Below are 25,014 nucleotides of genomic sequence, written 5' to 3'. Positions count from 1 at the left end.
TGGGAAAGTCGCTGAGCTCTTATCATTATTAATATTATTTTAAATGATATTTGCAGTGCTGGCCCGTGTGGCTCCCCTTTCGGAGCCTCCCCGTAGTTTGCCTAATGGACCATTTACTCTGCGTGCTGCTGGCCTGACCCCCACCCCCAATATGGTTTCAAGCCAAACATTTTCTTCCTGTTTTTCTGAGTGGAGTGTGCGTCTCTTGTTTCATCTTGTTGGGTGAAACCAATGCAGGGAAGGCAGCTCGAGCAAGTCTCTATGGCAACAGATGTTTATCGAGCCCCTGAGATGAGGCACGGGGTTGGGGAGAGGCGCTTCAGCATCTGGGATGGGGGCCGGGGCAGCTGCCCTGCTGGTGCCCACTGGGAGGGCAGGGACCAGGCTCTGGGATGGTGGGATTGTCCTGCTCCCTGTCCTGAGCCCCAGCTGAGGGATCCCGGGCTGCTTCCTGCAGGGGAGGGAGTTTTGGCCTCGTACAAGGGCCTCCTGCATCCGAGGTGCATCAGCCCTGCGGCACAGGAGGGGGACGGGGTGCCACAAGGCCCAGGTGGGCCCAGGCCATGTCGCTGCCCCATCCCTCTGCCTCTCCAAAATACAGCAGGGATTAAGGCCCCCTCCCACAGCTCCGAGGAGGAGGATCTACAGCCCAGGATCAGGGCTGCAGGTGGGTGACATTTCCTGAGCGCTGCCTGGAGTACAGCAGCCACAGCTCCTCCTGTCTGCTGTGGGTTCTGAGCTTGGGTGGGTGCTGTTTGCCCCTTTTTGTCCACAGCCATAAGGGACAGAAAATTTTGGCTGGACAAACAGAACCACATTCAAGGCACTCAGGGCAGGGGCAGGAGACACTGAGCGATGCTGGGATCTCTCTGAGGCTGCTGCTCCTGGTCACTGCCTTTGCCAAAACTGAGCTTGTTCTGACCCCGCTGCCACAGCCAGGGGCCCTTGGGCAGCCCGAGCAGCTCCTGCAGCCAGCAGAGACAGGACGAGACCCCTGCCTTCTCCGTGTACCCTGTGCTGGAGTCCAGCACCAATTACAGAAGGCTTCTTGGCACATGCAGAACTTAGATATGCTTTTAATTGCTTTAGAAGCTCATCATGTAATAACTGTCCCTCATCCAAACCAAGCTGGAGTTTTTCTCCCTTCAGCAGATGGGGAAGTTGGGGCAGCACCGACAGGATGCTTTTGTCAGGGTCACACTGAGCATCAGTGTCAGCTTCCACAGCCGTGCATCCCTGGTGCACACCAGAGCTGGGGAGGGCTTCCCCAGTCTGGGACTCAGTAATGCTGGAGGAATGTGGATGAGAAAACTGGGGAGGTTTTGGAGCGGGGTCTCCGTACACTTCTCTGGCTGTCTTCTTCAGACACACTCTTCCTCACCTCCCCACACATTTCTGGTAGAGCTGCCTGGAACCTGGAGGCTGTCAAGAGAGGAAAGCACAGTGCTGTTGGTGCTTATTTCTTGTGTGTCCAGCCTGTGGATGTCGGCTGTGCAGGCACAGTGCTGGAAGTGCCAGGAAGTGAGACCGAGAATTGCTCGTCCTGCTAGGTCTCCAGGCATATATGCACATTAAAGGCAAACAGCAAACTTTTATCCTTCTTTTTCTTGCAGCCAACACACAGGCACATGCCTAGACAAGGCAGCACCTCCACAGAGCTTTCTGGCTATCCTTGGAATACGTTACCTCTGCTAGGGGGGGTTAGTATATTCCTCCCCAGCATCGCAGAGTGAGAGCAATCCCCAGCATCACTGACAGCTTCGTGGCAGCAAGGAGAGGAGCGCTTGAACCTGCAACGGCAAAAGTTCAGCATTAAAGCGGGGAGCCGGGCTCTGCCCAGGGGAGCAGCAGCAGCCCCCTCCCGCAGCATGGAGCTCGTGCAGGGGGCTGGGCACAGCAAGCAGCCGCTCTGCATCCCCTGCACCCTGCGGGAATGATGCTCCACTGGCCGCAGCACCGCCCGTTTCCAACCTCTACCGGCTGCGCAAAGCCTGGCTGGGCGTTTTGGGGACGTTTAGACGTCCTTACAGCGGGAGCTGCCCGGCTGCCGGCTGGCTCAGGGCCGGCCCGGGGTCCGCTGTGCCGTGGGGGGGGGGAGCGGAGGGAGCCCCCCGCGAGGCTCCGGCCCCGCAGCGGCCCCGCAGCGGCTGCGGCCGTCGGGCGGCCGCCGCTAGATGTCGGTGTTCCCGCAGCCATCCGCGGGGCACTCACGCAGCAGGGGCCTGAGGACCTCCAGGGAGCCGTCGTTGGGCTCGGGCACGATGCCCAGCAGCTCGCAGAGCAGCGCGTAGACGTTGACGCTTTCGAAGGGCTCGGCCAGCAGCCCCTGCTTGAAGGCCGGCCCCACGGCGCGGAAGATGGTTTTCATGTTCATGGCCTCGTTGTCAAAGCCGTGCTCCCCCTTGTTGAACTGCACCTTGAAGCGCTGAAAGGGATGGCAGGGGGTGAGCGCCCCGACCCCTCGGCCCCCGGCTCAGCTCCCCAGAGGCGGCGTGAGGAGAGAAAGAAAGAGGCAGAGCCAAGAAAAGACAGTAACATGCATCTGTGCACGCATCTTACCCCGTGGATCACATATCCCGGATCGCTGTACATCAGGAGCGGGGTGATACGGGGGTTGTTGGCATAGTGGAATCTCTTCGGAAACTCTTCTTTTTTGTACACGTGTAACTTTGGGTGGGCATTTTTCAGGACTGAATACACGTGCTCCAATTTCCCTTCTTTCGGTATCAGTAGTCCGTTTGGTCCGTAGTCTAAGAGTTCAAACTGGATGTCGCTGAACGTGAAGTTCTTTACTGCCCCGATGTGAACCTCCTTGTCCTTTATGACCGTCTCCATGCCGTGGTCAGACGTGATGATGAGGTTGAGGTTTGGTTCCAAGCCACTTTCCCTGATACGTCGCCTTAAGTAGCCGATGGTTCTGTCTACCTGGCTGACTATGGCTTTCCTCTGCTCGGACTCGGGGCCGTACTTGTGTCCTGTTGAGTCTGGCTCACCGAAGTAGAGGGCGATGAAGTCGAGGTTGTTCACCGTGAACCATTCCATCACAGTGTCGATGTTCTGTCTCCAATTGACTTCATTGCTGTAGTTGAATATGGGGGGCTCCACTAGCTTCATATACACTTCTTCCCCTTGATATTTTGCTTTCCCCCCAGGGAAATAGATAGAGCCTGTCTTTAAACCCTGTTAGGGAAGACATTGCATAAACCCACCTGAACTCACTCTGCAGCATCTCTCCATCTGTCAGTACAACAACTACCTACTAATGCGGTTAGTTCATTCAGCCCCCTAATGTCTACCTCTGCCTCTAATGAGGTTTTCTTGCTCATTGCCAATTAAAAGTGATTAATTGAAAGCTCTGCCCTTCCCAGAACCCCTATGTGCTGGTTTTCTTGCTTGTTCCTAATATTAGTTATCACTTTAGAAAGTGACTTGTTTGTACGTTGCATGGCCCCTCTGGCTCCTGACCACCAGGGCATTATGGTGTGCCGTGCTGCCGTCATACAAGCACTCACACTGAAGTCAATGGGGCCAATTTGGCAGGTAAATACAGGCAAAGGTATGTGTCTGGGGCAAGGTCTCGTGTCCTGTCTTAAAGCCAGATTCAAAGCCTGCTGAGATTTGAGGAAGTGCTCAGTGAAGTGCTGCAGTGCTCAGTGAAGAGGGGACCAGCCCCCTACACCAGTCCCCCAAAGGTGCTGGGTGAGGCCGAGGAAATGAGGTACGTGCTTTGGAGCACACAGCGCTTGGGCTCGCTATGCTCCCTAAAGAACTGGCTGGGGTTTCCTTGAACAGGAAATGCATAACCTGTTTCATTAATATCTTAATAAAGCTGAAATGCATCTTTTATTTTTTGCTATTTTTAATAGAATGATCATAATTATTCCTGCCAGTGTCTGGGGATTTAATTTTTTTTTGCTGCTCTAATTAGCCTGTCATTTGCAAGGAGGATGTTAGCTCATGGCCACTAGAGATCGTGGCTTGCCTGTAGCTTTTACTGCACGAATGCAGGCAGGAGACGCCTCTGTCTCGGGGTCTGCGTGCGAGAGGAGCCTGCCCCACTTGCCTGTCTCTGAGCTGTGATCCAGATGGGCAGGCTGCCGTTGTCCCACCAGCTGTCAATGCCTTGCGTGACGTAATAGGGCATCTTCACCCCCGTGCTGGTGTTGAACCACATGTTGTGTATCACCCCGTGGTTCTCGAGGTATTTCCCTGTCAGAAGAGATGGACGAGGCGGGTGTGAGCCAGGCTCCCGCCGGACTCCCAAGTCCATGTCTGTTTCTCTGTCTCTCCTTCCCCTTTCCCGGCTGTCCTTTTGCTTTTGCCTCGTTCCTAAACCTGGCTCATACCACGTTGGGTGGCCAGGAGCAGAGCGTGAGAGGCTGCAGGGGGATGCTGTGAGTCCCAGGGCCCACGGTGCGGGTGGCTCTCGCCCTGACCCCCCCTCGCCCCTGGAAGCGCAGCTGCCTCCTGCAGTTGCTCCTGCCCTTTTCATCACATTTAGGGTTCACCGTTATGCTGCATTTAACTAATTGCTTTGGTGTTTCGTTTTCTGTTGTTCACAATGATTAAGGTCAGCATAAAGCAGAAATTCCCCTTACAAATGAAAGTCTGGCACTTTGCACTGTCACATTTCATGCTATTTTTTATTATTCTAGTCCTCAAGACTGCACAGTTACTTCTGCATGATATCCCAGTCCTCCTTTGTATTGACGCCGCCTCCCTGCCTTTTCTCATCAGCAGATTTCATTAGCATGCACCACTCTTTTATGCCAAGGTTATTAATGAAAATCTTAAATAAGATTGGCTCCAGAATCGATTCCCCAGGAATTCCCCTGTTACCCTCCCTAGCTTGTCAGTCTCCTTTCAGTATTACCTGCTGTTGCCTTCCCTGCAGCCGGTTACTTACCCACATTAGAGATTTTGTACTAATCTTCATCTTCTCCGTCTTAACTAATGATTTCCCATGCGGCACTGTATCAAATACATTGCTGAAGTCCAGAAAGATGAGATTTACTGCATCTCCCTTATTTAAAAAATCATTTATCTTATCAAATGAAGCTATCAGGTTAGTCTGATGCTATTTACCTTTGATGAATACAGGTTCGGCTTCTGCAACTATTGCCATGTCTCTGGCTCTTTTGCCAAAATACATATGTGCTAAAGCTTACCATGCTATTGAGGCCAGTCCTTGGGTAGTCTTAGCTTGACTTAGCTTCCCTTAAACCTAAGCCTTGAATTTGCTCTTTCAACGTCACACTGCACCCCCCTTTGGGTCTCTGCTTGCTCTGGCAGGTGGGGACTCACCGGTCAGCAGCGTGAAGTGGCACGGGCTGGTGAGGGTGACAAAGGCAGGAGTCATGTACCGTGCCTTCACTCCCTCTGCAGCCATGGCATCGAGGTTGGGGGTGTCCACGTCCTGGTCATAGTTCCACCGAAAGCCATCGAAGGACACCAGGAGGACTTTGTCGCGGCTGGCTGCTTGCTGCACGGGGACACATCTTGCTATAGAGAGGATGGCAAATAGGAACCCCAGAGAAGCGAACATCTTCTTGCCCTTGAACTGGAGTAGCCCAGACGTCCAGAGAGCTCGTGTTAATATATGCTGGAAGGGACTAAGTTCAGTCCTTATCTAATCTTGCAAATGCTGACCAGGTGCAGGGCTTTAGCCAGAACTTTGTATCAGTATGATTCTCTTTGTTTTTGTCTAACTGAGCTGGATTAGCTGGGATTTCCTTCTGACTCCAACGCCAAACCTGCCTCCTTCCTCTGTGGGGCTGGGTGCTGCTTTATGGCACTCATGAACATGAAGTATTGTTGGTGTGGCTGAGGCCACTGTCTGCAGGCAGCCCCGTCCTTCCACAGCCTCCCTGCTCCCTGTGCTGTCCCCCTGTCCCCCGGTGCCGTGCCCTCTCCCTGCTCTGTGCCCTGCGAGCAGCAGCCTGAAGTGCTGCAGGGCGCACAGTGGTTGGGGTGAGCACTGGCAGGAGGTCCCCAGCAAGTGATCAAAGCCTCTTCCTACTGGTGAAGGGGAAATGAGTTCTCTGCCACCAACAGAAAAGGGTGTTGGAGTGTGTTAAAATGGATAGGGCAGCCTTGGAGGAGGAGGTTGTAAGAAGGACTGAGCTCAATGATTTTTCCTGTTACATGACAAGTTCTGAGCTGGAGGAAGGTCTTGAGGCAACTTGCCTCGCATCCAGAGCTGTTTGTCCATCCTGGGAGGTGCTCAGAGGTTCACAAAGGGGCTTGGTTTCCCTGAGGCACCACAACGTGGTTCCGTGGAGCTGCACGGTGAGGAAGGGGGCTCTTTCCTGGGCCTGATCACACCGGCAGCCTCCAGATGTGCTCCAGAGGTTGAGCCCGTGGCCAGCCTGCTGGCAGCATCTTGTCCTCAGCCCCGTGGGGACCTCATCGCCTCCCTCGCTGCCGTGGGCGCTGAGCCCTGCTCTGCTTCATGGCCATGGGGTGGTGGCCCTCATCCATTCACCATACTGCTGAGCTTTGCTGTATTGATATCCCGTTTTATCAATGTCTGTAATTTTTATGACATCTTTAGGGTTTTATCATTGCTGGTGACTCATTTATCAGCAAAACCAAGTTTAAGGTTTTTCTAGACTTATGTAACAGAGGTTGACATGGGTCCCCGGGGTCTGAACTCTCAACCTTCATGCCTTTGCTCATCTCCCTCTCTGCTTGAGTTCCAGATTTATTCCTTATCTGCCTCGCTCCCGAATTGCAGAGCCATTCCCCTGCCTCACCACGCACAACGATCTCTTGGGGCCTCCCCAGCTCTGCCTGGGCTCGTTCCTTGGCATTTCGTGCGTGCCCGTGGCTCTTCCTTCCTGGCCTGCGACAGTCCCTTTGTAGTCCCGAGCACCCTGAGCACTCCCGCCTGGACCCCTCAGGACCCCACCATCCACTGCCACCTCATCCTCCGTGCCTGTTTCCCATGTGTGGCATGAGACAAGAGTGCAAGGGCATTGCAGGAGGCTTGGGCCTTCCCACCATGGCTGACATGAGTCAGGAGCAGCGTCGGGCCCTGTGTTTGCAGGCCGTGACCGTGAACCCAGGCTGTGATGGAGGCCGGGCCCTGGCTCCGCCGCTGCTGCTATCTGAGGGCAGGGGCAGGCCCGGGGCTGGAGGCAGTTCTGCGGGCCCCAGCCCTGCGTTTGCTGAAGGAACTCTTTTGTTATCAGCATTCGCTGCCTGTCCCCTGGGTCTAATTTGTCCTCTCAGTGAGGATGGAGGGGCCTGCCAGGCGCTGAGGGTTTAAAGGGTTCGCACGATAAAGATCTTATCGTCTGCCCAGCTCAGGAGAAGTCCTAAATATTCCGCTTGTTGTTCTGAGGTGGGTCAGTAAGTCCCCATGCCATTACTGCCTAACAGCACATGGGAAGGTCCTGATAAGTTATCGTGTTCATCTGCTCTACTGGGAAAGTAAAAGGATAGTGAGAAGTAAGCACTGCTCTAATCTCTGAGGAATACTTAATAATAGGAGTGTTTCAAGGCACATTTTGATATTCAGTATCTGTGGAGCATGAAGCACAGATAAAGAACATTACCTTTGGCCTCCCTACCTGGAGACACTGTTAAAAAGGCTGATGCAGTTGATCTTGCAGCAGCAGCACCCCAGCTCTCGCCCCACAAGTGGCCGCATCTGAGGCCGGTGGTCACTGCGGGGCCATCATCTCCCTGCTGGGCTTGTTGTGGATCAGAGACCCCTTGCTGACACCGCTGGTCCTGCCAGGGCCCTGAAGGCAACCAAGGGTGCTGCCCTTGGACAGCACGGGTCGTTAGTCCCACACCTAATGGGGTTGGAGGCTCCTCTGGAGGCGCTGGGCGCAGGGATGCTCGGTGCCCCCAGGTTGGAGCCCTGCAGCAGAACCGCGCTGGCTGCAGCACTGGGGGGACACAGGGGACACGGGATGTCCCCGTGCCTGGCTGGGGGCTGCCTCTGTCCCCGTGCTGCCCACAGAAGCTGCACAATCCACCACCACGTGCCAGGGCTTTGCTTCTTCCTCCCTGTTCCTTGCGGCTGTAAATGCCTTGCAGGCTGAGACTATCCTTCCCCATGTTTTTGTGCTAATTAACTCAGAAAATACAGATTAAGGTGCTATAAAATAAAAATTATGAGCACAGACAAGTCACTGCCAGTGGAACAACCCAAGTTTGAAGCATGCTGGTTGGGGCCAAGCCTCTGTTTCCAGCTTGTACAAAACCAGACGTACCCAGCACCCTTGGGTGAAAATGCAGCTTCCCCACTCGGTCAGGGCATTGCTGCTTTGCAGCACCCAGGCAGTGCTGGGCTGATCAGGGTGAAAGTTGAGCATGTGCTGGGCACTTGGGTCAGGAAGGCAGGCGATGGATTTCTTTCCTTCCTTCTTTATTTTTTAATGGAAAATAAAATTGCAAAATTCTCAGAGATGCAGTACAAAAGCTGCCACTTGAATTTCCCTCAGGAATTTCACACTTTCTCCCGCAGAGCAGTCACTTGGCTCTGCAGGGCTCATGTCAGAGGGGATTTGTTACTGGCACAGCTGGAGCTGTTTGCTGCTAACGGGATTAAGGAGCTGGGCAGAGCCCCACAGGTGAGATTCGCCAGCTGCTGGGGGGGGGGGGGGGGAGGGAGGGGGGATTCCGGGGCACTTTATAAATGCCCTCTGTGGCCCAAGAGCCCTTTTGGTGTTTCCTTGCCTGAGCCCAGAGGGAAGAACCCCCAGGAAGGGGAACAAGGATGCAGACCCAACCACATGCTGTTTTGGAAGAGGTACAGGGCAGGGGTTGGGGGGGGAGTTCTGCTGTCCCCTGCGGGAAGGTGAGTTGGGACCCTGGGGCAGGGGGTGGGCTGGTGGGAAGCAGGGAGCTGATTCCTTCTGTTTGCCTGGCTGCCCAGTTGCAAAGAGCTCTGTCCTGTAGAGCAGTTGGCTTACCCCAGGGGTAAAGGCATTGTGTGTGCAGCCTGCTGGAAAGAGGGCAGGAAGGAAAGGGAAGAAGGTGGCTCTGAGAGTGAGAAACAAATTGAGCAAAGCGCTCCTGTGCGCACCTGCTCACCCTGCTTCCTTCGTTGGTTTGGTGCAGCTCAGACACACAGGGTAAACATCTGCAGTGCTCCTCGTGGCTCCTGGCACATAATTACATGTGTACCAATGGTCTAGATAAGCTCATTAGTGCCATAAAGTACCTAGTGCCAGGACCTCGTGTGATGCTGCCCCGGTGAGCAAGACCAGGAGGAGCTCTGCAGCTGAGTGGGCCAGGACTGAGCGCAAGGAGAGGCTTGTGGAGCTGCTGGGGGTCAGGAGGAGCTGTGTCTGGGGCAGCCAGGTGGAGGTGATGGCTTGGTGCCTTACCCCTGTGACACCACTCCCTTGGTGCTCACAGCATCACCTGGAGAGCCCTGGGACCAGCAGGAGCAAGTGTGGGTGCTGTGATCTGCCCTGGGAGCAGTGTCACCTCCAGCCTGGCTGCAGAGCTGGCCCCAGGGGGCTGAAAGAGCGTGGTGTGGGGTCTGCGGGCAGCCCTGAGAACCCCCCAAACTGTGCCTTCCCCAGGTGAGTGCAGCACCAGGCTGGTCAGGACCTGGCTTCAGCTGCTCGGGAGCCTTGCACACCCAGGTGCAGGGATGCGGCTCCCCCTGCGTGCCCGTACCACGATGACCCCTGGGCAGTGCCGTGCCCGGTGCGGGGCAGGGATGCGCTAAAGCCCCGCAGGATGCCCAGGAGCCCCCAGCGAGCTCCCCCCTGCTCCGTCCCTGCAGGACGGCCCCAGGTGGTGCCTCCCAGCCGAAGGGGGTCCCACGGAGGGCGCAGACCCCCCCGGGACGGGGACCCCGGCGCGGCCGTGCCCGGCCTGGCCGCCAGGTGCTGCTGTTCGGCCGCCGGCGGGACCGGGCCGGGGGCTCCGCTCGGCCGCCGATGCTTGGGGGGGGGCACAGGACCCCCACCGGGACTGGGTTCCCCTCCGGGGGTCCGCCCGCTGCCCTTATCGGCTGGGTTGGGGACGTGCTGTCCCCTTCCTCCGGGAGGGACCGTGCTGCTGAGCGCCTTTGGTCTGCAGGGAAGGGGCAGAGCTGCGGGCATCTACCCCAAATCAGTGCTCGGGTCCCCCCAGAAATGTGTGTGTCCCCCCCCAGTCCTTGCCTGGGCCATAAGGCAGCTGGCCCTGTAGGGCTGGGAAGGGGCAGCGGCAGCAGCGTGCCCTGCACAGGGTGGGCACAGAGTGGTGGGGGCCAGGAGCAGCCCCCTGGGATCAGGGCTTTGATTTCAGCCCCAGCGGGAGGCAGGAGCCCACCCCTGGGAGGGACCTCAGGGGACAGCCGCTTGTCTGATGTTCTCTTCACGTGCACACACAGAAATCTGCCTGTAGCACAACCCCCTGCTCTGATGCTCTGGAGACACCACCGGTTGTGCCTGGTCCCTGAGGGCTCACCTGCAGAGATCGGTGCTGCTGCTCTCTGTAGCTTGGGTCGGGTCATTGGGATTTAGGGAGGTGGGAAGCAAGGTAACGGGTCAGGGTTGTGGGTGACAGCCTCAGGGGGTGTGCAAAGGGAGCGTGGAGCTGGAGTTAGGGATGGGGTCAGGACGCTGTGAGTAGCTGGGTGTTTGGTGGAGCACGAGGCAGGGTCTCAGTGCCAGGGCTGAGTCAGCTGCAGCGCTGTCAGCAGGACCTGGAGGGGGGCCCACACGCTGTCTGGGGCTGTCGGCTTTCCTGAGCTCTGAATTTGCTCAGGGGGTGAAAATCAAGCCTCTCTCCTGAGGAAGCCCCGTGTGTGGTGGCTCAGCCGAGTGCTGGCACCACCCAGACGGGCTCCAAGCATGGGGGGCACTGGGGTGGCGTCTTTAAAGGCTGGGCCTGGGTAAGCCCTGACTCTGCAGGAGCTCTCTGTGCTTGGGCCTGATGCAAAGCCTTGGAGGGTGACTTTTCCACCTAGTTTGCGTGTCTTCTGTGTGGCAGGCTTTGGGGAGCGATGCAGCACAATGCTCAAGGTGAGGAGAGCCAAGGGACCAGCGCGGTGAGGAAACCTCTGCAGCTGGCCCTCCCCGGGCAGGCAGCTCTGGCAGCATGGGTGTGAGCAAGCAGCAGGGTGGATGGGTGTTTGGGCCTTCCCCAAACACCCATCGCCTCCTGCACTGCTCAGCTGCTCCCCTCCTTGGCTGGCCCTGCAGCCTTTGGTCCCCAGGTGGAAGGGTAAAGCTGTGCCTCTTGCTCTCCCCGGCTAAGTGATGTCCCTGGATGATGACAAGGGGCTGAAGCCCTTTCTCCTTCCCCTGCCAGCTGTGGTCCTGTTCCCTCTCCCATGGCTTCTGCTGTTGCTGCCAAACCCTCGTCTGCTCCAGGGTTTTTTTGGCTGCTTCTGGGGCTTCTCAGCCAGCTGTGCCCTGGGCTCTTTCTGCTGGGTCTGGGCCCTGAGGAGTGGGGCAGGGTCAGCCCCGTCTCTCCTGGCTCTGCCCCAGCTCTGCCCCCACCTGGGACCCTTCCTCGGCTGCTCGGTTAAACCCCGTATCGATCACTGCATCAGAGCCCGGGGCTCTTTCTCGGCTTTCTTAGCTAATGGCTGTGTCTGCCTCCCATTGATCCTCAGCTGTAGAGCTCATTGATTAAGTACATTTCTTATTACGCTTAATGGTATTTTACTCCTTTATGTGCTTACCTCGTGCCAGATGCTTGTCCTGTGCTTCTGCCTGCAAGTGGGAGAATTCCTCTGCTCGGAGGCCGTGTCCCTGGCTGTGCCAGCCCTGCTTCCCCTGCCTCTGCCTGCCCGGCCTTCCTTCTGCTTTCCCCATCTTCCTTTTCTTCCTGGGCTGGGACAATCCCCCTGCTCCTGTCCTCCAATTCCTTGCCCTGAGTCCCTGCTCCTGCGCCCTCCTCAGAGATTTGTTTTTCTCCCTGTGCCACCAGAAAGAGGACGAGCAACAAGGCAGCCACTGTGCCCAAAGCACCAAGGGGGCTGTGCCTGCCCTGCCTCTGCACAGCTCTGAGTGCATCGTGCTAATGCCTGCGCTTATCTCCTGCAGGGGACCTTGCACTGAGCTCCTTTTTTTGCTTGGTTCTGCCTTGTTCCTTGCTGCTTACCGCAGGCTGGCCCTCCCTTTCTGGAGCATCTTGGCCAGCAGGGCTGCAGCTCTTGCTAGGATCTTTCTCCTGGTTGCATCTTACAGACCCCACAGAGCCTCCTAAGAGCTGGGGAGGCTTTATTTTGTCTTGGCCAGTGGGGTGTGGGTTTCTACCCCGATCCCTCCAGGAGTCTGGTGCCAGACACAGGAGGAGGTGGGTACGCATGTCAGCAGGTGTCATCCAGCAGGGCAAAAAACATCTCCCCATAAGGTGAGCCCTAATTCTTCTGCAGCAAAAGGCCATTGCCAGTCCAGCAGCCGGAGCAGCCCTGCCCTGCTGCCTGTCCCAGCCCCCCACCCCGCCGGGGGGATGCAGCAGCCAGGACGCTGGGTTTCCTTTTGCCTGCCCTCACGCAAACACCTTCACACTCCACACGCACTGTGTGTTGCCTCGCTCTGTGCCTCACCTCCTTTCAACTCTCTTGCATGCATCATTCAAAAGCCATAACATTATTGGGCATAAAATATTTACTTAACTGAGCTTTTTGCAAATATTCCCCTCCATTATTTTTCCTCCTTTTGGGAGCAGACACCGCTTCTCCTGTGCTCTCAAATGGCTTCTCTTAAATAATACAACAAGAACATATGAACACCCACTAGCTTTTTTCTTTCTCTTGAAATACCCATAAATAAATGGTGTCACCAACCCATTTACGGCTGCCCCAGGACCGTGGCTCAGGCACACCCAGTAACAGCCCCTCCTGCGCGATCGCCTCCCTGCCAGGAGAGGGGCAGGCAGGGAAATGCCTGGGGAGGGAGCATAAATACATGAGGAGATCTGACGTGATGCAGGGTATTAATATTAAGAAACCCTCCTTTCAGAAGGGGCATCTGAAGTTTAGCGGAGGGAACACAGGACTGAGCTCGGATGCTGCCTGACTGCTCAGAACAAAATTCCCTGCGGCAGGGACGTGGCTCAGTGCTGGGGGGCTGCCCGAGGCATGGCGATGCTGGGGGGGCTGCTCCTGCTGCTGGCAGCAGAGCTGGCAGGCCTGGACAGCTCTTAGACAGCAGGCTAAAATATCCTGTGAGCCTGAGGCAGTCGGGGTGGGTGGTGGTGCTTGTAGAAGCGTTGGGTGCTGAGGATGCTCTCCCTGTGTATGAAGGCATCAGGCTGCCTGCTGTTGCTGCTTGGGGAATGGGGGCTGTGGGGGGACCCCAGGGGGTGTAGGGGACCTGGCCATGGGGCGCTGTGCTGGCTCAGGTGCCCTGTGGGGTGTCCCATGGGGTGTCCGTGTGCCAGCCCCAGGCGTGGGGCGCGCTGTGCCGGTGCTGTCCGTGGTGCTGAGGCCGGCGGCGCCCAGCCCCGGGCGTGCTCCTGCTGGGGAGGTGTGAAGGCAGCTCCTGGGGGGGGGAAAAAACTTCAAATAGCATGGAAAAGCCTGCACAGCCCCTATTCACCATGTTCACCTGTATGTGAGTTGTGATCAGAGCCTCTGGGGGATCGCTGCCTGCAAAGAAACAGGGAGGGAAATAAGAAACAGGGAGGGAGGGGAAATGTGCTGGGGAGAGGTCGTGGGGATCCATGTGAAATTGTCCCCCCAGGAGAGCTGGCCTAGGGACCCATGAATTTAACCTCGTCTGCCTGTATCAACCTCGTCTGCTGGGAGTTAGCAGCGATAGCTGGGGTAGTTTAATGCTGGTTGGGCTGGACTGTGTGCAGTTCTTGTTGCCCAAGCACAGAAAGGAGATAGCTGAACTAGAAAAGGATGACAAGGCTGATCAAAGGCACAGAACAGCTTCTGTATGAGAAGAGACTAATAAATTGGGACTCTCTTGGTTAGAGAGACAATTGAGGTGATATATGATACAGTTCTGTAAACTCAGGAGTGGTATAAAGGTGAGTACAGGAAATGAATATTCACTATTTCTCATAAATATGTGTGGGATCAAATGAAACGGACAACAGACTTAAAACAGAAGAGAAAGCTGTTTTCTTTCTTCATGCAGGACTTAATTACGTTGTGGAGCTCGGCACTACAGGGTGGTTCAGGGACCGCCAGCCCCTGGTTCAGAAAGCAATTAGAGAAGTTCATGGGAGATGGATGCATTAGCAGCTCCTCCACACGGCGATGCAGATGCAGTGCCCGGCTCGAGGAGCACTCTGCAGTAGCTGGGTGCCGGGGCTGTTTTCATCTGGGTGGTGCTGGCTTGGCAGAGCCCTGCTCCCCACCTGCGGCTGGGGTTCCCTTGGCTCCCCCTTCCTCTCCCGGGGTGGAAGGCAGGCCAAGGACTGGGAAACATGGGCTGGGTGAGCCCGTGGGGTGTGCAGAGCCTGAAGCAGAGCGGTGCCTGGCAGGGACCAGGCTGTGGGTAGCTCAGGGCATGCTGCTGCTGCTTTATCTGTTGCTCCCCCGTCTGCAGTAACCTGCTGTAACCATCTCCATCCCTAACTGGAGCTTAGCTGGCCACGGCAGCGGCTCGTCTCGGCTTGGGACATGCCTTTGTGTCATCGAGGAGCATTTAAGTGTTTTCCTGTTACAGCGAGGCGAACAGACCTTTCCCTGTAATGCTGGCAAATCCCTGCTCCTGAGGAGCAGTTAATTGATTTCCCTTTTCATTGCGCCTCTTCTCCCTGTGGCTGTGCTGACACCCGGGCTGCCCGGAGATCTCTGCCTGAGCTCCGAGTCAGTGGCTGCGACAGGCAGATCCTGAAATTATTGATAAACACTCATTGGGGCTGGAGCCTGGTAAATTGCCAGCAACCCCAGCGGATTTCTCTCTTGCCAGCATCATTTTTCTTGATGACAGCATGTTCAGAAGTTTGTCAGGGAGGGGGCAGGGCCTCCTGCTAACTTTTTTTTTTTTTTTTTTTAAGCATCAGTTGTTTTTAAAGATCCCTGCCTAAGAGAAGAGGGGACGGTGATCAGTGCCTGTGGCTCTGTCCTCCTGCCGGTTCCCAAAGAGCACCGGGCTGGGTTTGCAATCACAGGCTGGCCCTGGCCGTGCCTCTCAGGGCTGTTTGTTGGATCCTGGCTGCTGCTTCGCTGCCCTGACCTTTTCTTGGGGGCACCCCCTGCACACCAGCAGGGCTGCACCACGCCAGCCGTGCTCCAGGCAGGGAAGAGCCAGCAGGGGCTCGTGGCTGGGACAGGGTGACCCTGCTTCAGGGATGGGAAGGAGATGGGGTGATGTGAAGGGCTGGCTGGGCTGGGGAGCCTGCCCTCCCCACGGCTGCAAAAATCAACTCCAGCATCTCTCGTGGCAAGTTCCTAGCAGGCCAGTGTGCAATTTTGCAAGCCTGTCGCTGTGTGCCCGGCTTACGCAGCGCATACAAATGCGGCTGCATGTGGCAGGAGCTGTGTTGTCTCTAGCTGTTGCTCTCTCTAGAGCTTGGAGCATTTTTCTCTCTGCTAGGTCTGCTAATTAGTGGGAGGTTGTGGATCAGGAACAGAGGGAAATGTCCTTCTGTGGTTCTGGCACTAGAAATAATTGAGCCATTTTTCACCTATGGCCAATCTAATTCTGTCCACATCTTGATTTTTCTCTTAATAGCTTGGGGATACTGTTGGCAGCAACAGGATTCACAGCCATGTCCAAGCTTTTCAGTAATCGCTTGGATTTTGCTCTCTTGCTAACTGGTTGCTGGTTTCTTTTTACTTCTTGCCCGGGCTCCTCTGGGGAAGGGAAAGGAGCTCATTTCCACCGAGCTGTGCTGGCCCTGGCACCGAGAGCCCTCGGTCCCTTCCCAGGGCAGCAGCACAGGACCCTGCGCCCAGCAGCGAGCAGCCACATGTCCTGGCAGAGTTTGCTCATCTCTGGTTCGGGTCCCTCTGCTCCCTGGTCCTGCTGGCCCCTCTGTCACCCCTCTTGGTGCTGCGGGTGCTCACAGCACCTCTCGCAGTGGGAAGAGGCAGCGATGCAGCTCCTTGGGCTGCCAAGGGGGGAGACAGCCACAGCCTGGGCGCCCCAGCATCACCATCCCTCTGCCTTCCCGGGCTGTGCACCCCAGCTTTGCCATCCCTCTGCCTTCCCGGGCTGTGCACCCCAGCTTTGCCATCCCTCTGCCTTCCTGGCCGGGCTCCCCAGGAGGGGTTTTGGGACAGGCAGGGCTGGCAGCATCCATCCTGCCCCACCGACCCGCGCCGGGGCTCTGCAGCAGCAGCTCGCCTCGCTCTGCGCCTAATGAGCGCATTCCTGCACACCCAGGCTCTCCCAAACCGAGCAAATACCCTATTACAGTTGTCATGGAAATTAGAAAGTGTGTCTGTTTGAGTTTCCTCAGCGCAGGGCTCCGTGTTCCCAGCGGTTTGTACATCAGAAAGCCTCTCGCAGCGCTAATGCGGGAGCAGCTCTCATTAGGTGGCTGGGACTCTCGGTGGGCAGCCGCCACTTTCCCCAGACAAGCCGGTGCTGAGGGCTGAGTGCCACAATTTAACGTGTCAGGCTTCTTTAAGCCTGGGAAAGTGAAGATGTTCACGGCAAACTGAAAGGTGCGATTTATCAATGCTGCTCCCCAGAGGCTCAGGGCCTGTCAGGCACCAAAAAATCACATACATCACTGGGCGGGGGGGGAGCTGCTGCCTTTTTTTTTTTTTTTTTTTTTTTTTTTTTTGGCCATTTCATTTCATGGAAGTGCCAGAGCTCTGAGGCCAGGGGCAGCAGCCCTCTGCACGTGGATCTCGGGGCCGGTGAGCCGCCGAGATGGATGGATGCAGCTCGTGGCTCCCTGCGCTGCCTGGAAATCTCTCCTCTTTGCACGTGTTTTTGGAGGCTGGGAGGCTGAGGGGGGGGGGTGTGAGGATGTCTCCAGCCTTTGACACGAGTGACATTGTCCCCGGCTTCACCCCCTGTCCTCCACAGATTTCCCTCTGTGCGTGTGTGTGCATGCAGATTTCATTGCTTTTTTTCTTTATAACATTTTATTTTTCCATTGTTTATGGGCCATGGGATTGGAAGCGAAGCATTTGCTTAATTGCTGTCAGGCAAGGAAATGGGTTATAAAGTTGCCAAGGGAAGAAATAAATGACTCTAGGGTGAACGGAAGGGAGTGGGGCTGATAGCAAGGGGAAGGGGAGAAAGGCTGGGGATAAGAAGGGCTGAAAGGGAAAGGAGGAGAAAGAACAGGAAGGGATCGGGGGGTGGCAAAGGGAGCTGCCTCGGGGGGATGTGGGGAGGCCTCTCCCTGCCCCTGAGCTGGAACCGCACCTCCTGCGCTGGGCACCTTCCTGGCAAGGGGTGGTGAAACGTGTCCAGAGGGGAAAGTGTGCTGGGAACAGCCTGGGCTGAGGTGCCTCCTCCCCGCATTGCTCCTCTGCCTTCAGCCATCCCATTTCACCCAGTTGGCTTCTCCAGTCATGCTCTGGGTGCCCGGGGCAGCCCCGCTGCTGAGGTCCCCCAGGGCAGGGGGTCCCCAAGTGCTCCCCACCCCAATTCTGGGGCCATTTGTGTCCCTGGGGCTCTGGGAGAGAGGCAGCGAGGGGGGACACCCATGGGTGGTGTCTGTGCTGGGGCAGGGGGAGCGGGGTCGGGCTCTGCCCAGTGCATTTTGTGGAGGGAAATTGGGGTGAGCCGAGCCCCCTTGTCCTGGCTGCTGCTGCTCCGGTCTGTTAGCCCGGCGGTGGGCTTTTTATCTGCGTGGCTTTCTTGTTTCCTTCATCATTTCCCCGGGTCTCACCCTCCACCATGTCATCCCCATTGCACGGCTCCTCCCTCTCCCCGTTCGCCACATTACTGCAGCAAGGACTCGCTTTCCCATCTTTTAGTCTCAGCGCCATACATAAAAGCGCTCTGATGGCCATGGCGTGATAGCAAAGACAGAACTTAATTTCACAGCATTTTCATGTAATACTCCATAAAACCGAACAAATTTGCTGGAGTCCAAATCCATCTCATTATGCAGAGTCATTGAAAGAGGCTTTTAGATTCTGGGACTCGGCGCTCAACTAGGGGATGTTACAGAAGAAGAGAAAAATAATTAATTAGGTGCTGCTCTGTATCTTTGATCCTGCATGGCAAGGCACATTAAATAAAATGCCTGGCTCATGAATAAATGCTGCACGGAGTCCTGCTTTTTTTTTTTTTTTTTCCGACCTCACTCAGAAAATTCTAACTCTGAGATGGAGGAGGGGAAATTCCTGTCCCGAGCCCTCTGTGCCTTCCTCGGGAGCAGAGCAGAGATGAGAGGAGAAGCCAGAGCCGTGCAGGGCATCTCCTGGGGTGAGAGCAGCCCTGGTGCAGTGCAGTGGCAGGGTGCTGGGGATAGGGATGGGATGCTGGGGCACCCGGTAACTCTGGAGCTCTGCTGAGGTCCCTGCTCCTCCCAGGGGTCCTGCAGGGCACAGCCAGGGCCAGATCCAGCCCTGCTGGGAGAGGCTTGGAGGTGAGGAGCCTGCAGCAACCCCTGGTCCTCCCCCCAGCCCAGGCATTTAGCTCTGTTCTCTGTACGCAGCTGCTGTTGGTCTCACCCTTTGTAAGAGAGCTTGAAATTAATGCGTGGCTTGTATTTTTTGAGTGATGTGGTTGGTGAGATGCAAGGACTGAGGGTCCAGCCTGGGTGCGTGGGTTTGGGTGGGCGCTGTGCGAGGTGAGGGCAGCCTGGTGGGATGGGGGTTGCCCCAGTGCCCCCGAACGGTTTGGAAATGAGCCTGCGTGGGCTTGGCGTGCTTCCTCGCACAGCAAGGACGTGCTCTCCATCACACCCACCACTTGGCCAGGGGAGCTGATTTGAGCAGCCAGCACTAACCCAGGCTGGGGAGCGGGAGGTGCCCAGAAGCCTCGAAGTCTGGCGTCGTTCTTGGACGTCTCCCGGTGTCCTGGTATGGGAACGAATCCTGGCCAGGGCTCCTGCACCTGACTGATTGGGGCTGCTGCTGCCCGGCTGTGGCGCGGGTGCTCCATCCCCTGGGGTGAGCCGCAGTGCGAGGCAGGTGGATTAAAAATGTACCAGCAAAGCAATCCTGCAGGGGAGAGAGCTCGCTTCACCTCGTGGTGTTAATTAATCTCCAAGCCAATGAGGACGCTCTCATCTGGTCTTTACTTAATCCATAACCCAGAAATCCTCAAATTATGTCATTTGTTCAATACAGATGAAATTAATTACTCTGGGAAATAGGCAACAAGTTGCATTTCTGATGCCCCTTATCGCATAATCAAATCTACAAAGTGCTTTCTGTGCAGCCGCAGTGGCAGCAGTGGGATTGCCTGCAGCAGTCATGAAATACTGAGCAGCATCCTCTATAAATCTGGCACGGTGCTGACTCTTACAGGAAACCTATGGCTGAGCGAGGGCTGCGAAGGCTCTGCAGAAGTGCTTGCGGTGGAGCAGCACACGGCGCTGGGGGAGCAGGGCAGGGATGCTCCTGCTCCTGCCTCTGCTCTGCGTGTGGAGCAGCTCTGCGAAGTGCATGATACCCCAGCACCCACTGCTAGCCCCCCTTGTGTTTATTGCCTCCTTCTGGGCTCCTAAATGTGCCCCGTTTAAGGAGGGCTGGGGTGTGGGAGGCTGCTGGGCGCGTGCTGGCCCCATGGGTTCTCGCCTCTTGTCATGGGCTCTGTGGTGCCCCCGATCCCTGCTTGTCCTGGGTGCTTTTCACCCCAGCTGGGAAAATCCTTGGAGGTGCTCGCTGGAGCCTGCAGCAGCGGAGCCTGCATGCTATGGCACAGCAGGGATCTCGCAGAGAGCCCTAAAGATGATTCCCAAAGGCTGAGGAGCAGAATTTGCAGCCCAGGTACGCTCCCTCCTTCAGACGCTCAGCTGCAGAGCGCTGTTCGTGCATCTGAACTGCAGATTGGCTTCAGTGCAAGCAGCAAATCCCCGCAAACGGGAATTAGCAGGAAGGAGCCTGCAGTGGGACGAGGCCTCGGGGCTGCCTGTCCCTGCTCTCCCTGCCCGGAGCCCAAAGGCATCGCTGCTACCTGGCGGGGTGCTGGCAGGGCCTCCAGCAAGGGGCTGGGGCAGGTACCAGCGTGCCCACGACTAACACGTTAAGAGCTGCTGTAACAAAAAAAAATCTATAGCAGTTGTTTGCTAAAATGGCAGTAATGAATTGAAAAATATTACGGGCTGATACAGGCAGCTTTTGCAGAGGCATGTTAGGGCCTTTAACCCAGCTCTCGAGCCTGCCTGGGTCACCAGACACTGTAAAATCTATTCAGAGAAAATAGAAATGTAATTTCTCTCTGCCCTATCAATTTAAATAAATTAACTATTAGATTAGCTGCACTTAAAACAAAACAAGAAATCAATCCCACCAGCCTTGGCTGCTATTAAACTCTGCTTTGCACCGCTAAACCTGTAATTGCCGCCGGGCCCCAGGAAAGGGGGGCAGGCTGGCTGCGAGGCGCCCCGGGCTGCCCGAGGTGTCTGGGGGCAGAAAGCTGGGGCTCAGCGAGTTCATGGGGGGCTGCTTGGTGCTGCTGCACCCGCTGCTGCTCTGGGCTTCTCCCAGCGGGTGCCAGGACGGGGCAGGTGGCGGTGCTGGTGCTGGGAGGGCTGCTGCATGCACTGGGTTTCTGAAGCAGCACTTCAGACATGGCTGGTCCTTTTTTATTTTTTTTTTTTACCTTCTTTCTGCTGAAGCTGCCTTCTTGTGCAGACCTGCTTGAGCTCCTCAGATAAATTAGCATCTAGGGGATTTTTTTTTTTTTTTTTTTCCCCTCTCCGTTTTGTGCAGTTGCGTAAGAGGGAAGCGGAGAGGAGCCCAAGCAGCAGATTGCTTTGTGGAGGAGCACGGAGCAGCCGTAGCCAGGGCTGCCGCCTCTCCCCGCTGCTGGCACAGCTCAGACATTTCGGCTGGATGAAGCGCACGCGTTGTGGGCTCCGCGGCGTTCCTGGGAGCGTCTGGGTGAGCGTGCGGAGGGCGGGGGAGCCCGGGGGGGGTGTGCAGGCACCGCATGCTCTTCCTCATGGGCCTGCTCCTCTGCGGGCTCCAGCGGGGAGCTCCCAGCCGTCCCCGTTCGTGGGATGGATGGGGTGGTTGGGGGGAGCTGCCCGGTCCGATCCCTCCTGGATCTTGGGGAGCTGCGTGTTGGGAGCAAAGGTGCCAGCCCCCGGCTGCTCCCTGCCCTGCTCCTCTCCCAGGGGCTGAAGCCGCCTTGGAAAGACACCCGGGGGCAGGCGGGGGGCTGCCAGCAGCCCCCTCTGCAGCAGCCAAGGGAGCTCCGGGGGCTCCCCTGCTGATGCTGTTCTGGGGAGAGGAGGAGGAGGAGGAGGAGGAGGAGGAGGAGGGTGGCACCCACTGGGCTGCCTCTCCCGCTGCCCTAACCCCATCGATCTGTGCCGATCCCGGGCTGATGAGATGTGTGAGGCGATCGATATACCTGCAGCGCTGCGAGCGCACGTGGGCGGGCAGGGTTTAACCCCTTGTGCCCTCCCCACCGTGGGTCCCCCCAGTGCCTCTTGGGGTGCTCGCAGGGCACTCGGGTCTGGCTGCTCAGGCTGAGGTCTGTGCACCACCGCCGCCTGCTAGCGGGCACGGGGGGCTCAGATCACAGCCCTACCACTGACCGTGTGTCCCGCGATGTCCCCTGCTGTGCCTGTCCCTGCTGGGTGCACCGCCAGCCTGCCTGGCCCCAGCATTCGAGCTGCCTGCTTCCTTGGGGAGGCTTTAGCCTTGTTTTGCCTCCTCGGAAAACTCCAGAGAGGGGCATGGGAAGAGTGGGGAGAGGAAGGGGAGGGAGGGGGGAAAGGGGCGATGACTCCAAAGGCTCAAACGTGCAGAAGGGTCAAGAAAACTGTGGTTGGAGGAGGGAGGGCACAAGGCTGCTGGTGGTGCAGTCGCCCTGTGGCTGTGCACACCTCGGGAGCTGCTGGTGAGCAGGGGCCGTGGGGATCCTCGAGCAGCCACGCGCTGCTGCCAGCACGTTCACAGCCTTCAGAAGTGGTTCTTCCAAGGGATAAGTAACGTAGGTAAATGGGAGCACCTCACAAAAGGGAACGGCAAAATGAGAAACATCCCTGTAGCAGCAACGCCCTGGTGCGTGCTGGAGCCGGGGGGCGAGTGGAGCGGGGTCGGAGCCGTGCTGCCGAGGGGCCCCTTGGCATGTGGGGAAGCTGCTTTTTGGGACCTGACTCTGTCTCCTTGTAAGTACAAAGCTGTTCAGGGTTGAGCACCCTCAGGGTCTTCAGGGTGAAACAAACTCGGTGTCCCCACCGGCGGCACCGCCGTGCCCCTGCTCTGCCGCTAGGCACTGTCCCGTGGTGCTGTGGCCTGAGGGGGTGTTTGCAGGCAGTGTGTGGACCCGGCTGCCTGCGTCCTCCGGACACTGCAGGAGGAAATGCACAGAAATTCCCCAGCTGACTTGGGTATGGCGACAGAGACTAATTCCGCTGATGGTGGGGAAAGGCTCTTTAGCTGCATTAACGAGCAGAAATCTGATGGATAAAGGGGAAGAAAATCAGTCTTCTCTGCATCACTCACTGGAGACTTTATCAGACTTGCCACAATTAGGAAAATTCACATTGAAGGCATCATTTATAAAGGACTAGAATAAGAGAAAACATTTGGCCCAGAGGGAAGCAGCGAAGGAATCTAAGTCGCCTCTCATCTTTCATCATTTGCCTTCTCCCTCTCCTATCTTGGCAGATCCAGTATTTTGCTTTGTCTCCTTCAGGTGACTAATCATTAGACTAATTAGTAGTTAATCAATGTTTAATTAAAACATAGCTCTTAATTACTGGAGGTGCTACTGTAGGTTGGATGTGAAATGTTATGAAGATGTTTTTAAGGGCAGTTTGGATGAACGTGGCCTCTCTCCCTCATCTCTGCTTGGCCGGGTGCTCTCCCCCGGGAGCCTTCTGGCCCAGCTGAGCCACGGGGACGTTTGGTGCTCCCTGGACGGATGCTGCCCCGCTGTGTGCTTCCCAGTGAGCATCCAGCCAACAGCAAAGTGCAGTGGTGCCGCTGCTGTTCCTTCATCCCCCTGCTCAGCCTTGGTCTGCTCACCTAAATCGTGCTTCAGGCTGAGGCCAGGCAGTGGGGTCTGGCTCCAGAGATGGAGGCTTCATCTGCACCTTCCTCTGCGTGCAGGAGCCTGGAAGGTTTCTGTCCCCCCCAAAAAAATACTGAGCCTGTTCGGTGTTCCCCCTGTAACATGTGTCTGGTCACCCAGGCGTGCTGCTGCCTGCAGGTCCCAGCTCACGCCACCCCCATGGGGAGCCCCCGCCTGCTCCGTAATTCTGCCGCTCCCTCCCCACTCAGCCCCGTGCCCTTTGGGGCTGCAGGGCCTGGGGTCACCGTGCCTTGTCCGAGGGCCCCAAAGCCCTTATGGATACACACAGCGGGTGCCTAGGAGAGGCTGGGGCTGGGGAGCACCCCCAGGCAGAAATCCCCTCTGCCTCCCCCCGGGGCTGCCCAGCCTCCCTCCTGCAGCCTGGGCGCTGACCCGGTGGTGAACAGGCGCTCTGCAAGTGCTGTACATATGCTAATCGCACCATTTACATTCTCTCTGCTCTTTACATCCCTTATTCCACTTTACTTGTCATTTTATGGCTCATTTTAATTTCTTGAGAGCAGGCCCGTAGGATAATCAGGCCTGGTGCTGCGGAGGGTCCCGAGGCAGACAGCGTGTCTCCAGCCAGACGCAGAGGCGGGCAGCGCAGCCAAGGTGCCTGCCTCTGCCTCGGGTGGGTGCTGTGCTCCTCACCTGGGGAAGGTGCAGGGGCTTCTCTCTGCAGCGGTGATTTTGGGGTCCCTGGGGAGCCAGCTGCCTGCCTCGGTGCTTCCCCTGCTCGTCCTCTGGCTGTGGTTTCTGTGGGAAGGGGCAGCCTTCGCAGGGGTCACTAATCCCTGTGGGTTTCTGTTGCATCCAGGGTGTTTGCTGCGAGGCCACGGGGAGGCTCCGGAGCTCTCCCCATGGAGGCACTGGGGAATCTCAGCCCTCGTCCTGAGCATCCCACCCAGGGCTCTGTTCTTGTGTCACCTCCGAGCTGGCGTGGGGGCTGCAGGAAGGTGATGGTGCCGTGTTGGTTTGCTTGCTTTGTGCCAATGGATATGTTATTTTTTGGGGAAAAAAAAATAAATCATTTTTTGCCCTGCTAGTTAGAGAAAGATGCTGACAACAGACCAGGATTTTAGTGATTTAGATGGTGACAATGCAAGGAAAGGGAGCTATGTTTAGAAATAATTGCTTTGTCTTTTGCAGAGGTATTAGTGCTTCCATGCTGGCAGTTACAGGAATTAGCTGAAGGTATTGGTGACATAAATACAGAAGCAAAATTATTGCTACTTATAATCACTTTCATGTGTGTGAGAGGGTGGTGGAAAGGATGGAGGGAGGAGAAGGAAGCCCCCAGAAGGGCCGGCACTGCTCGGTGCTCCCAGTGAAGTCGGCGCTTCCCTGCGGCTGGCTCTGGTGCTGCGGGGAGCTGCGTGGGCAGCGGCTCAGCGGGCTGGGAGCTGGGGCAGACGGGGCTCCCCCACCCAAACAGGGCCCTGGGGGGCTGCAGGAACCCCGGCTGCTGGCTCGGAGTGAGACCCCCCCCCCACTGCCCACCTCTGTGGGGCTGCCTGTCCCGGGGACCAGCGCCAGCCCTTGGGGAGCGATCTGGGAAGCGATCACTGCGCTTTTTTTATATTTTTTTTTCTTAACAGTAGCGAGCGGAGCCTGACATTTTGCTTCTAAAAAATCATTAAACAGCCAAGGAAGGAGCCAGGGTGTAGTGAAGAGAACAAAACGGTTCCAGATGAGCAGCTGCGAGCGGCGCGGTGCAGCTGCAGCGGGGAAACTCGCGGCATGGGGGCTTTCTGGCCGTGGTGTCCCTGGGGGCTTTGTGGCTGTGGTGTCCCCGGTCACCACCCGCGTGGCAGGGAAGGCAGCTTGCTCGGGTCCTGGCGGGCACACACATGGCACCGAGGTGGTGGGGATGGGATGGGGATGGTCCCTGCAGCCGGGTGAAGCTGGAGAGCCGCAGGCGCAAAGTGCGTGGAATGGGAACGGTCGGATCCTGCTGCAGTGCAGAGGTGCA

The 25,014-nt window shown here is 56.9% G+C and overlaps 2 protein-coding genes across 2 annotated transcripts in view; one reads left to right on the top strand and one right to left on the bottom strand.

The window, feature by feature from the left end:
- Positions 1-1,701: 1,701 nt before the first annotated feature.
- ENPP7 (ectonucleotide pyrophosphatase/phosphodiesterase 7) overlaps positions 1,702-25,014 on the bottom strand; it is a gene marked incomplete at both ends in the record, with an annotated part of 29,157 nt that continues 5,844 nt past the window's right edge. The window contains 5 exons of the mRNA XM_082774593.1: positions 1,702-1,790; positions 2,212-2,425; positions 2,560-3,180; positions 4,064-4,209; positions 5,305-5,560. Of these exons, the coding sequence (XP_082630719.1) occupies positions 1,702-1,790; positions 2,212-2,425; positions 2,560-3,180; positions 4,064-4,209; positions 5,305-5,560 (1,326 nt within the window). The remainder of the gene's footprint in view (positions 1,791-2,211; positions 2,426-2,559; positions 3,181-4,063; positions 4,210-5,304; positions 5,561-25,014) is intronic.
- Positions 20,802-25,014, top strand: part of RBFOX3 (RNA binding fox-1 homolog 3) — a 139,903-nt gene continuing 135,690 nt past the window's right edge. The window contains exon 1 of the mRNA XM_082774566.1: positions 20,802-20,893. The gene's annotated coding sequence lies outside the window, so the exon portion shown is untranslated. The remainder of the gene's footprint in view (positions 20,894-25,014) is intronic.

Source organism: Aythya marila (genome assembly GCF_965140915.1).
Source record: "Aythya marila genome assembly, chromosome: 18".
Classification (NCBI taxonomy): Eukaryota; Metazoa; Chordata; class Aves; order Anseriformes; family Anatidae; genus Aythya; species Aythya marila.
The sequence above is the reverse complement of the archived record's forward strand: the minus strand, read 5'-3'. Positions and strand labels throughout refer to the sequence as shown.